General features: G+C 36.2%; 1 protein-coding gene across 1 annotated transcript; it reads left to right on the forward strand.

The window, feature by feature from the left end:
• Nucleotides 1–3,774: 3,774 nt before the first annotated feature.
• LOC127153646 (hepatocyte cell adhesion molecule-like) lies at nucleotides 3,775–7,196 on the forward strand. The gene is made up of 4 exons (XM_051094854.1): nucleotides 3,775–3,952; nucleotides 5,861–6,187; nucleotides 6,380–6,682; nucleotides 6,824–7,196. The coding sequence occupies exons 1-4, from the start codon at nucleotides 3,907–3,909 to the stop codon at nucleotides 6,973–6,975; spliced, it is 828 nt and encodes a 275-aa protein (XP_050950811.1). The 5' UTR covers nucleotides 3,775–3,906; the 3' UTR covers nucleotides 6,976–7,196.
• The last annotated feature ends 7,185 nt before the right edge of the window (nucleotides 7,197–14,381 follow it).

Here is a 14,381-nt window from a genome sequence, read left to right on the forward strand (position 1 = left end):
GGATCCTATTTGTTTAATATACAAGTGCAAACATAATCCCATATAGTGCACATATGTGTCTTTAAAATTATTTTTGTTGTTGTTCTGACAGTTGGATTACTTAATTTTATCAAAATCTAAAAAATGTTTGCAGTCTATGATTTCAACACTCATGCATTTCTCATGACATTTAGCCAAAAAAAAAAAAAAAAAAAAAAAAAAAAGCCACTTTAATTGTGCTGACAACTTTATGGTGAGATCTCACCCCATCGCGAGATCCCATCCCCCATGACATCAAAATACCGCATGATGGGTAGATCCTGCGATGTTTCATTCAGCAACAGTGTTGCCAAGTGCGTGGTTTTCCCTCGGACAAAATGACGTTATGCTGTTTTAAAATCGCGTGAGTTTGTAAACACATACAAATGACAAACTTTCACTGTATTATCTATTAAATTTTGCACTTAATCCTCTGATCACATGAATACTGAACCGTGGGGCCTAGTCCCTGATCACTATCAACTATGATCTCCCTTCACATATGTCACGGTTCCTACTCATGATAACAAATAATATATATAAACAATGAACACATATCAAAACGAAAACACAGATACTTACAAGACCAAGTAGGAATGTGCTTTATCGTTTGTTGTTTGCCCGTTGCTTTCCGACAGGTAAACTTAGTGCTCTCTCTTGTAAAAACACAATTCAAAACGGCGGAATTATCACGGAATCTTGCAACAGTGATCTCTACTTTCAAGTCTGGCGTTGCCAGTAGTCCTGTCTCAGTAGGTTGACAATTGCCATCTAGCGGTTGGGAATTGTAATTGTATATTTATTTATAAAATGAAAGTCAAATAATATTGTATAATGTGTATGAATGTTACATTTAACAGCTTGTGGGATGCTTGACATCATATTATTGAATGCAATTCAACTTTTGAAACATTTAACATTATTTTGGCATAATTAATAATGTTATATTTAATAATGCTATAAAATAATTAAAATATAAAATAATGCTAATTTAAATGTTTCAAAAGTTTACTTGCATTTAATAATAAGCTGCGTGGGAAAAATGACATGTAAACAATTTGAAGTCTATTTTGGCCATGCTTATTGCTGGTCTGATATTAGGTTATAGCCAAGCCGTTAAAATTAGACCACTGATTGCTTCGATTTCGCTGGGTGGGCTAAAAGCAGACTACACGTAGTCCATCCAGTTCAGAGCTACATATATATAAATTGTGGCTACATATATACCATGTCATGAAATGACACTTACATCTTTGTAGATATAATTGACACTTCGAACATGATGGTATCAACCATCTCATGTGCTGCCTGGCCAAAAACTACAGTGAATCAGATTTGCCTATGAGTGGGCTACAAATAGCCGGTCTGACTATGAGCTAAACCGAGGTTATGCACAGGGTGTGCAAAGAACGTATATGTCAAAGAAATGAAACCAAACACTTGGTAAACGATGTTGACTGTGCTCACATGATGGAATATCATACATCTCACAAATTATTTTGCCATAAAATGACATGTATCCAAATTCAGAGTTATTTGGGCTAGAAGGGGGTCACACATAGCCAGACTATATCGGGTCTGAAATGACGGCTATTGCTTGCTGGGTTTGAACAGAATCTTGGTCGTCTTAGGTTAGTGCTCTCACGTTTTCAGGAGTGTGGCCTAAAGGTAAAATGGAGTAAATGTTCGCTTTTTCAGTGCCAGGTTTTATCTGGGACATGTGATATCAACTGAGGGGGTCACAACAGATCCTGAGAAAACCCGGCCAACTACAGTAACAAAACTTAGATCTTTTTTGGTTTTTCAGTTGGCAGCACCCCTGCATGCCCTTGCCTCATTGGCCATGCCAAAGGCAGGTAAGTCAAAGACCATGAGAGTACCCTTTGGTGAATTACCTTTCCAGGTATTAAAAGAGAAGCTAGTTACTTGGCTATGTGGATTTTACAAAGCCCTTCTATTTACAAAATGACGCTAGTCATCGTGGCTTGGGAGCAATTCTGTCCCAATAAGGGAAAGGGGGAAGAAGACCAACTGCATATGCAAGTTGTGGGCTGAGACCATCGGAGCGGAAAATGGAGAATTACAGTGACATGAAGTTAGAGCTGTTGGCATTGAAATGGTCACAGATAAGTTTAGTGACTATTTGTTGGGTTACAAATTTATTGTGTTTACAGATCATAATCCATTGAGCCATCTGCAGACTGCCAAGTTTGGTGCCGTTGAGCAGAGATGGGTCTCAGAGTGGGCTAGATTTGAATTTGAAATTGAATATAGGCCAGGGCATATTAAATAACCTGCATTTGGGGGGAGCATATTTAATCAAATTTCAGAGAAGGGCCATACAGTGATGGTTAACAAGCAGACAACCACATGTAGTTTCCCCATGTTTCCCCATGTTTTCCACATGTTTTCACCTGCAGTGTGGGCAGCCCAACAGCAGACTGACCCCATTATTGTATTGTAAGTGTACTGGAGTCAGCAAGTTAAACCTGGCAGATTGGCGAGGGCTAAAGAGGTTGGTAAGACCTTGGAACTCCTGCGGCAATGGGAGAAGTTGGTAGAGGAGGAAGGAGTCCTGTATCGCCAGTTTGTGGATACTAGACATGGCCAAATTAAACAGGTGCTTCTGCCCCAAAGTTTGAAGGAGGAGGTTCTTCGTAGGTTACATGATGAACATGGGCATTAGGGGGTAAAACGCACTTTTAAGTTGGTCAGAGCTAGATGTTATTGGCCAGAAATGTTCCAGGATATTGAAACTTACTGTAGGCAAAGATGTATTGCGGCAAAAGCCAGAGTCGTTTTTTTAATCAGCTGAACTCAAAGATCTAAAACCTTTATGGACACAAAAGGCCTATTTCTCTCAAATATTGCTCACAAATCTGTCTAAATCTGTGTTAGTGAGCACTTCTCCTTTGCCAAGATAAACCATCCACCTCACAGGTGTGGCATATCAAGATGCTGATTAGACAACATGATTATTGCACAGGTGTGCCTTGGGCTGGCCACACTAGAGGCCACTCTAAAATGTGTAGTTTTACTGTACTGGGGGGGTCAACAAGTGTGACTTTGTGCAATTTTGTACAGTTTTGCCTACTTTCAGATGCAAATTGAGAAACAAAACCTGTCCTAAATGAAAGAAAACAAGTTGACAAAAAGATCAAATCCAATATTTGGTGAAAATATATAATAATAACACATTTATGAGCAGTTGTTTTCGAATCTGGTCATTTTTGACCGGGAACACCACAAGTTTGACTTTTTGCAATTTTGTACAAAATAAAAGCACTTAAAAGCAAACTTCCTAATTAAACATTAAAGCAGTGTGTTACACAGTGCAAATTTTCATATTTTTTTGTCTCATATTGTGAAAATTATTCATAACAAATTATTTTTTCACTCAAAAATGAGGTACCTTCTCTCAGAAAAATGAGGCCTACAGTTAATCAGATGCAAATAGTCCAGAACAAGATACAGAAGCCCTTATGCAATTGTATAAACGTTGATTCATACGTATACATACTGTTAATCTTATATCTACATGTCGTGCATTTAAGAAACTAATATATAAAAATATTGTGTTTTGTCAACTGGTAGTACATTCAACTCGAAAGGGGTTACGAAACGGGAAAAAGACACCAGTATAATTCGTGCCTTGTGTTTCCTGAATTTAACTTGACACATACGAAAGGGGGCGCACGCACTCCAGAGTTTATTACTGACTGCCGACCTTCACAACATCACTCCACCGCAGACAGCTCTTGTTTTCAGATGATCCGTTATGTAATTACAAATCTCGTGGGCTTTTAAGAGTTTTTTGGATGTTCATGTGCGTGTCGGTATAACATCTTTACCAACTGGTACTGGAGTCGTCGGCGAATTTTGAAGAAAATGCTTCGCCTGTTTGCATTGCTCTGTTATTTGTGGCATCTCATTGGTAAGTTATCTACATTGTGGCTTCAGTTTTTGACACTTGTAAAACAAAAGGGTTGAAATTGCCCTACATGCCGTGCGCGACGCAGCTAATGATTCTTGCCACTTTTTGATGTTCTCAGTTTGTGTAAATCCATCATGGATCTCAGAGTATAATTTTTATCCACATCAATTTAACACTTGTCTAGTAGAAATATGTCGCTTTGTTTCAGTACAGTTTTGTCTTTATTTACCTCAAAAGAATGTAAGTGAAGTGTGACAACATGCCCCGTATGTGGGGTACATTTGAAGGGCACGTTGTAACATGACCATATGTCATCTTAAAATATTATCTGATCTGATGAAAAAAAAAAAAAAAAAAAATTGAAGAAACATATTCAAACATTTAGGGAAAAAAAAAAAACAGATGAACAAAACCCTCACCTCCCTCCACACACAGCTCTCACAGAACAGGAAACACATAAAGCCGAAATGCTTTACATTTCTTGAAATAATAATTTCCGAACAGCCTTTATTCGGTTCTCGTGGTTACTCATTAAAGTCCATAAAAGTAAATTTCATCGCTAATATCATAGAATAGCATAGTTCAATAATAGCGGGGAAATTAAGTGTTACAACTTTACCATCTGCACAACTGGAATTTAAAACTGGTTAGTGTCTTATGCTAGTTAGCGAAGCATTAGGCTTTAGTATTTAAACTGATATATAACGGATTGGCAATTAAAATAATAGCAGATTTGTCTCATTTTAAACTAATACTAAAACCTGAGATGAAAAATGTACTTTTGCTATGGTAAAATAAAAGTTAAACGATATCTTCAAAAGATTTTTGAATTTTTGCGAACGTTTTTCTTTATATAGTGTTGGTATTGGCAACTAGTAAATACCATAAGTGTTACAACCCCGTGTTAGTTTGTGCCTCGCGCGGCGCACCCAAATGCATTGCCTCAAGATTTAGCAACTTTGAATTTGCCCATTAAAAAAATGTTCCAAGGTCCCGACCTCGCTCACCTCATGCCTGTCTATATTAGGAATTGATTGGATCATTGTCATTTGCTATTGCTTTGATCTCATGTGACTGAAAGGATGCTGGGAAAGGTTTCTGTTCAGTAAATGCATCATCAGGGAAGAGTGCTGCATTACATTCTGAAGGGCTTATCCCTATGCCCTAATCCTTTTAAATAAAGGGATGAAGGTTGATGGGGACCAAAAGCTATGACTGGGAATGCACTTCATGCCAAACCAATTAAGAAGGCACCGTTGCCAGAATTAAAATGTGCTAAGAATCATGGGAGCACAGTGTCTATGGGTTGTGCCCTTCAAAATCCTTTATTCTTAATTAAATGCACTTTCCAAAAGCACCTTCAGAAATGGATATGGAGCAACATTTAATGAGAACCGAACTGCTCATATACTGAAACACTGTGTAATTAGTTTAAACATGCTTAAGATATATTGCAGATTTATTTAAAATAATTATTAACTTCTCAATAACTCACAAACCCATGGAGTTCACAAAGCTTACTTTAGGAAAGTCTGTAGACAAACCTCATTACATGACTGGGAGGGTAAAAAAAGAATACGGTTACATAGATTGCCATGATAAAAGATTTGTATGTGATCTCGAGTGAATCCTTATGGGGACATTTGGTTCTACAGTATATAGTCAAATAAAATTTTTATTTAGTTAATGTACTGTACATAATTTTATAATTCTTCAGATAATTGTTATATTAATTATTAAGCATACTAGATTCTCTGTGTTAACTATTAAAAAATTGTTAGCTATTTATTATTATTATTTTTTTTAATGACATTTTTTTTTTTGTCTATACATTTAAGGTGTGGTTAGTGCTTTTCTATTTCTCTCAGGTACTTTTTAATTTGTCTCGAATTTTGTTTTGTTCCGCAGGTGTGTTTGGTGTTGACACCGATGGAATCAAGTCAGTATCTGTAATGGAGGGAGATTCTGTCACTCTAAATACTGATGTTACTGAAATACTGGGAACTAAGATACTATGGATTTTTGGAGATGAAGGTGCTCTCATAGCTCTAATGCACACCAGTCAGATCTCATTATATAATGGTCCTGATGGGAGATTCAGAGACAGACTGCAGCTGGATCACAATGGATCTCTGACTGTCACAAACACCAGAAATACAGACTCTGGAATTTATGAACTTAACATTAAGGGAGGGCCAAGTGACCAAGTCAAAAAATTCAATCTTACCATCTATTGTGAGTAACCTGTTCATTTCTGTTATTGATACAAAAACACAAAATAAAAATATGTGTGATTCATAAGTTTTTGATAAATTTTTAAATTGAGATTACAATTACTTTAATTTGACTGTCATCATGATAACTTTGTCAACACAAATGCACAAAATTACTATTGTTTTAGTATTTTTACTTCTGATTATTGTCCAGCTCATCTGCTCGGTCCCATCACCACCAGAAACTCTTCCCAATGTTCTTCATCATCATCATCATCATCACAGCAGAATTGTTCATTGGTGTGTTCAGTGGTGAATGTGAGTCATGTGAGTCTCTCCTGGTACAAAGGAAACAGTTTATTGTCCAGCATCAGTGTGTCTGATCTCAGCATCAGTCTCTCTCTACCTCTGGAGGTGGAATATCAGGATAAAAACACCTACAGCTGTGTGGTAAATAATTCCATCAGCAACCAGACCACACATCTCAACATCACCCAACTTTGCCACACATGTTCAGGTATGTCAGTGTTAATGTTAGCATTAGTTTGGTAACTGATATAAATTAATATATTAAAAAAAGGAAAAAGAAAGAAAGAAAATCATCAAATAAATGAACCTCTTTTAGCATCCTAATTGAAATCCTAATTTTCTCCTTTAGAAATCTACTGTTGTGGTGTTACTGAAGCTGTAATCCGATTGGTCATCACTGGTTTGGTGGGTGTGGCTGCTGTAGCTTTTGTAGTTTATGACATCAGATCCAGAAATGCAAAACAGAAGAGTATAGAACAGACATCATCACAAGGCCCTTAATAATAAATCCTACTGTATGTTCTCACATCTGGACATGTAGTGATGTCCTTGCTGTCCTCAACCAACAGCATGTGTGGCATGATGTTGATATCACAAAAATCTTGTGTCTCTTTTTTTAAAACCAAGGTTGCAGTAGTTGCAAGCAGGTCATTTTAAAAACATGTTAATATGTAAAGCTCTATTCTTTGTAAATTTCCTCTGTAACAGTATGTGTGTTTAAAAAAGTGCTAAACAAATAATTTGAATTGCTGATCACCACATTCATGTGTCATTTTGGTTTCTTAATTTATGTATGTATGTATGTATGTATATATATATAAGGGGATAAGAATGCAGCTGAATGCCTTTTTAGCACCATTTTAAACTTGGTTTAAATTCAGTATTTGCTTGCATTCATTGTGTGTACATTAAAAAAGGATGTAAGTTATTAACTTTTTAAATTTCACATTTTTTAAATATAGTTTTTAATCATTTATTATTTTATTATTATTATTATTTATTTATATAAAGAACTTAAAAATAAGTAAGCATATATGACCTGCAACATTCTAGATACATGTATATTTAGTAAAGAGCCATACAGGTACCTGTTGGGTAAACCATGGCATTTTTTTCCAACCACAAAATGACTAATTTGCCTCTTTGCTTTGGAATTTAAAACCCTCTATTTAACCTTAAATACTACACTAATTTTAATATAAGTAACATGTATATATATTGTTGCTAATCATGTATTAAGCCATTATTGGACCATAATAATTGAACAAATAGTATTTAGTACTAAATTATCTCCTTAAAATATTAAATTAATATTATTTAACTAAAATATAGCACATTTATTTAACTGAAAAATAGTTAAAGTGCCCCTATTATGCCATTTTAAAGGTTTATAATATTGTTTTAATAGACTCCCAAAACAGGTTTACATGTATGCAAGGTCAAAAAACACTTTTCTCCAAAAATAGATTTAATTTTACCCCATTTCTAAAAGATTCCTAAAGGACTCGTGCGAAGCAGTTCGAAGAATCAGTGTCTCTAAACCCCTCCTTTCCGTGAGCCCTCACTGCTGTGATTGGTCAGATGGCGCAGTCCTTTATGATTGGTCTACCGCGTACAGCGTGTCGGAGAATGAAACGCCCATTGCCATAACTGACTGACAGCCCTGGATACTTGTCAATACATAGAAAAGATGGCATCGATTTTACCATAACAATTCGAGCCGGAGTCTGATGATGAAACGGCTGAAGTGGCTGATCGACAGGTTAGCACGGTCTAGCATGGAAAGCGCTCGCAGTTTGCTTATGTAAGCGAACCGGGCACACCTCTATGTTGTAAACTTCAACATTGTATAATGCATTAAGCGGCTTTCACACCGAACGCGGAAAGCGCTGCGCTGACTGCTGGGTTCAGTGCAGCCCTTCACAAGTCGTCCTTGCAGGGCGGAAGACATTGAAACGAATAGGTTTCATAGCACAGCGCTTTCTGCATTCGGTGTGAAAGCCCTTATTCGTGCGCCATCCTTTATCATTACTAATGAGACAGACAGACAGTCAAGCTGCATCAATCACAAATTGTCAGATTACAGTGGGTCCACATCTGAACAACAGAACTACACAGACGTGATTTAGCCGGTTAGCATGACATGTGCAGGGTTGTTACACAACATAACATACACAACTACGTATTTTGAAACATCGCCAGAAAATACAATCTTTGTAGATTCATCATCTTTTGGAAGTGAATATAAAACAGTTTTACTCACAGCGTATGATACAGCGTCTTCTGTATAGTGTATGTGTAAATTTCCATGTGACGTAAACCACATGGAAATTTGACTGTTTGTGGTCGGACAACTTATTCGCCACGTAGATTGTGGCCGGACATTATGCAAATCTGTTACTTCGTGATGTGTGGCCGTAACAGGAAAATATTCGAAGTCCTGACGGCTCGTTTAGACAAATGTGAGTCGACTCTTTTATTTATTTATTTTTTTTTTTTGATAGACAATAACTTTATTTATCGTGCACTGTCGGCTTCACGACTTTGCAGATAGTTTATGTTCACATACAGCTACATGACACACTACATGAAAGGACATATTTGAAAAGGTATAATAGGGGCACTTTAAACTGTGTGGTCACATTATAAGTAAGCAATACCTGAGGGTTAAATACAAGAAAACCACATTAACCCTTACGAAAATTAACCATGGTTTTATTATAGTAAAAGTGTAATAACCATGTTTTTGGCGCATTGATTACCATTTGTATAACCATAGTTTCTACAAATACCATGGTTAAACTATGGTTAGTGTAGCAAGACCATGGTTAATTTGTGGTTACCATGGTTTAACTATAGTAACCATGTTTTTTTGGTTTCATTAAAACCATATTGTTTTTTCGTAAGGGTTGCCTCTCCATCACTCTCCAGAATAAAATTACACATCGATGTAAAAATCAATGCATAATATGCTGTAATATTGACCAAAAATTGCTGCAAATACCTGTATAGTGAAGCTGTTGTCTCTATCCTACGTAAACATATTTAAATATACTGTCAAGGCTGGTTTGTTTTGAGAGCTTCGCGAATCACGTGACCGCGTGGCGGTGACGCCGGCGAGATCAAAGCTTGTCGCAACTCTGTTTTTCAGTGGCATTAACAGAAGCGCTACAATTTACGATTTACGCCACATTACGTGCGCCAAAACGGTTTTTATCGTTTGATTTTGGTATTAAAACTTACAACACAGAAACTTTGTTTAAAATCGCAAGAAAGGTTGCCAATTTGACGTGAGATTTACATCGGCAGAGTGAGAGCGTGAGGCATTACTATGGAAATATGATAATGATAATGAAATTTAATGAAATGATACTCTAATAGTAAACTAAAACTGCCAGTAAGTGATGGTAAATTCATTTGATTCGTTCAAATGGCTGATTCATTCAATTGTGAAGTAAATGGTTCTTTATGAATGGTCTATTGAATCATGCGCCATCTAAAGGGAAATTTAAGTATTGCAGTCTACTAAGAATTGTATTAAGGTGACTATTAGGTGTATAATATTTACATGTACATTTACATGTAAATGTAAATATTATATGTATAATATCATGTATATATGCTGTAATTATATTATTTGTTTATTTCAGACCACACAATTACATCAGCAAATTCAGACTGTTCTGAATCCTGTGCCATGTTTTTACCGACACCCTGGGGCAAGCACAATCTCCTGATTAGCACATATAGCTCAAACTACCCTACACACACACACACACACACACACACACATATATATATATATATATATATATATACACACCCTTTGTTGTTCCAAACCCTTTTAAGATAAACACAATTTAAGATATTTTTGGTGAACATGAGACATGAGAAATGCACGCACACCAGACATGAAGTTGGCGTGGAGGAACGCATATTCTCACGTTAATTTCACTGTTAGTAAATCCGACCGTGGGCGTGAAAACTGGCGTAAGCAAAGTTTTTGTGCGTACGCAGCATTGATACATAATATATATTTATATATATATATATATTTTTGGTGGATGAATTCTAAGGAGAGTTACAGAATTAGAAATGGTCTTTAGATTAATTAGGTAAATTTTTATCTTTCACAAACTTTGATGATAGCTGGATAAGCCCTGCCTGAAAGCCCTGACTCCTGAGACCCAAAAGTGTTTTGGGTCTCAGGAGACTAGTGTAAATTGACCGACAGCGCAATCTGCTGTTTTTTTTTTTTTTTTTTTTTTTTGGAAAAGGAAGTTGCTCAACTGCATTTGTGAGAAAATCTGCCTGCACACATTTGTGAGAAAATAGAGCCAAGTTTTCTCAGAAAAAGGCAACTGAGTCTCACAGTTGTAACACACAATATATATGTTTGTCTATACCACTGCATTTTCTCTCAAATAGAGTTTTATATTTGCAAATCACTTTGCGTTTGTTTGAAAGTTGCTTTTTCTTCTGGATTTGTTTCATAAATATTGGCACAAAAATCACTCCATAGATATGGTCCCCCGATTTTGAACTTCCAAAATGCAGTTTAAATGTGGCTTCAAACGATCCCAAATGCAGTTGTAAACGATCCCAGCCGAGGAAGAAGAGTCTTATATAGCGAAACGATCAGTTATTTAATGAAAAATTAATTGTTTAAACTCGGTATGCCCGATCTGTAAGATCTGTTACTTTTAGCAGGGGCGGACTTAACCAATAAGCGAAGTAAGCGGCCGCTTAGGGCCCCAGAGAATCAAGGCACCCCATCTGATATTGCCCAAACATATTTGCAGTGTGAAACAATGTAGCCAATCACAGACATATCGGTTTGTTTCTTGAACGCAATAAGACACTCACCGCTCAAAATGCAGAGTTTGCGGAGTTCTGCAAGCTCGGGAATCCTCTCTAACAAAGTGTAGATACAATGTAAATAAGAGATTCATTGTGCAGTGTAGAGAGTGTATTAACGGAATGTCGTAAGATCGAAAGTGAAAGTGAGTGACATTAGTGATTATATGAGGGAGTGCTCTTTGCTCACATTCTAGGCTGTATATTACTGTCTCAGAACAGATTCACCTCAGTAAAGAAAGCATTGTGTTTCAAATCATAATTTTATTTGTCTTGATGGTTCAGAATGACTCTCTTGTGTGATTTTCCTACACTGTAAAAAATAAAAAACACAATTTGTTGAGTCAGCTTAAAATGATTTGTTACCCTGCTGCCTTAAAATTTTAAGTTCAGGCAACTAAAATAAGTTTAGTCAACTTGAAATTTTAGGTTGTACTAAGTAACAACTTAGATATTTGTGTTTGCTAAACTTAACAGATGGGTAAGTAACCAGGGGCGGATCTACCGGGGTGGCACAGGGTGGCAACTGCCACCCTAAGAAAAAGCTGTGCCACCCCACAATTATCACAGAATAAAATATAAATGTAAGCAGTTTTTCATGTGCTACTTTTCAGCCGAGGTAGCATAAAGCAAAATATGGCAAACACGTCTTTCAGTGAACTGTGCACGATGGTTGCGCGTGTATGCAGCGCGCCCAGTGTAGTAAGCTTCATTAACCAATGACTCTTATAAACCGATTATTTTTGAGTCAGATTACTGCTGCTTGACTAACTCAGAACTCCTCTGAGAAATCTAACCCCGTCCGGAAAAATTCATAGCGTAATTGTTTGGTGATACAATACTTTAATTGTTGTGTATTGTGGTGCATACGACTAGATTCTTACCTAACTCTGCAATTAAATTCTGTGATCGGCATCATCTTTTTGATTTAATGTTATTGTTTCTTCGGATATGGCAAAAAAGGCCTATATCCGAAGAAACAATAACATGAAATCAAAAAGATGATGCCGATCACAGAAACTAATTGCAGAGTTAGGTAAGAATCTAGTCGTATTGTAATTTTCTCAATTGTTAACATAATATAACTGATTTTAGATGGCCCATTTTCCCAAACCATTAATTCAACTGTCAAAAAGATACATTTCTCAAAAAGTTTAACAATGAGTAAGTTAAACATTAGGTAGCAAAACTGATGACACATCAATCAGATTTACTGTACTGTATTGTGGTGCATACCAAGTTAAAATACAATTATTTGGTATTTGAACTATTCTATTGCTGAATTATACATCTGTATCTGTTTTTAAATTATGTTGTATACTGTAATAAACATTGAGCTGCAAAAATACTTCCTGAACCCTAATATGGGTTTTTTGTTATAGTGTTATTGATCTCATGAGTGTTCACTGGGAAGGAAAGTCGTTTGTGTATTCGAATTGTGTGTAAGCATTTAAGAACACCTGTGATAACTAGATTGAAAAGTTTGAAAGACAAATTAATGCTGGCTTGTTTTGAAGTCTTGTTTAAAAAACAAATAGTTTGGTCAGTTAGATGTTCTAGATGTTTGCTAAAGTGTTGGTAGTTGGTTGCTAGGGTATTCTGGGTGGTTGCTAGGCTCTTGCTATGCAGATTCTGGGGTTTTGCTAGAGTATATGGTTGATAGTGTGTTGTGTGGGTGATTACAGACCTCTGTTAATAGAAAATCAAACATGTTTTTTTTTTTAAAAAACTGATCCAGTTTCAGTGCTTTTATACTATTGTATTTCTTTCTAATGTTAGGAAATTCAGAAGTTTTTGTTGCTCTTAAACTTGCACTAAAACGTGATTTATACCATCTAAGTAGCCTATGTAATTTTAATAGAACTGCATGTCTTCTTTAGTGATACAAGCTCAGAAACATTTATAACCTGTTGAAGTTTTTTATGTTGTGTATTGACTTGGTGCCATGATGAATATTGAAATTGATTTTATTTTATTTTATTTATTTTTTTCATTTTAAACAGTATAGATGAATACTTAATGGTAATGCAATATTTGTGAACACAACTGTGTATGTCAGACTATAAATCCCCTAAAACTATGCATGGGGGTTTGCTTTGGTGTTGCCACCCCTCATAGACCCCATGCCACCCCATTGCCACCCTAAAAATTATTTTCTAGATCCGCCCCTGTAAGTAACCCAGCTGCCTTAAAATTTTAAGTTGATTCAACTCAAATATCTAAGTTGTACTTAGTATAATTAAACATTTCAAGTTGAATAAACTTTTTTTTGAGTTGACTGAACTTAAAATGTTAAGGCAGCCAGGTTACAAATTATTTTAAGTTGACTCAACAAATAGTTTTTTACAGTGTAGGCGCGCCGGCGCGAACTGCCGCACACTCGTATAAAACGCACACAAATGCACGGGTATATATGCACAATGGAGATTTTCGCTTAGTAACAGATTACATTTTCGATGTGTTTCTCGGCAAACCCTACCGTATGCCTTCAGAACAGTTGGGATATGGAATGCGTTGCATATAATCATGTTTGTAAAAAGATAGAAAAAGTTTACAATTTGGTAAATGCACAAGTGCAAGCATTTTTAATAATCTTTTTTGATCTGAAAAAAATAAGACGTATGCTTTAGCTGTGCATAAACATGTATGCAAGTTATTTCATATGTGGATGTGCGTGAACTTTTCAGTGCAAACGGAAAGGATTTCACTGTAAAAGGAAGCAGCGGCACTTCCGGCGGAATCTCCTGATGCTGGGGCATTTTAAACGCTTAACGTGACTTAATGTATTAAAACAGTGTTTTTAAAAGACCTTTAATATAGCATACGATGTACCAGGAGCGTAATTTCCACTGGGCACTTTTCAAAATCCCGTTCAGCACCGCCGAGAGTTCCCGCGATCGTTCAAACAAAACCGAAAGTAAAACGCGCACGCGCCTTCAAAAGCAATTTTAATACCACGCATTTAAAGAGCGACTCCCCAGTGCGTGTAAATTAGGCTACATAACATATTTAGGATGTTATTAGTATGTAGAAATGGGATTCAAAATCGA

This window comes from Labeo rohita, chromosome 22 (genome assembly GCF_022985175.1).
Source record: "Labeo rohita strain BAU-BD-2019 chromosome 22, IGBB_LRoh.1.0, whole genome shotgun sequence".
Lineage (NCBI taxonomy): Eukaryota > Metazoa > Chordata > Actinopteri > Cypriniformes > Cyprinidae > Labeo > Labeo rohita.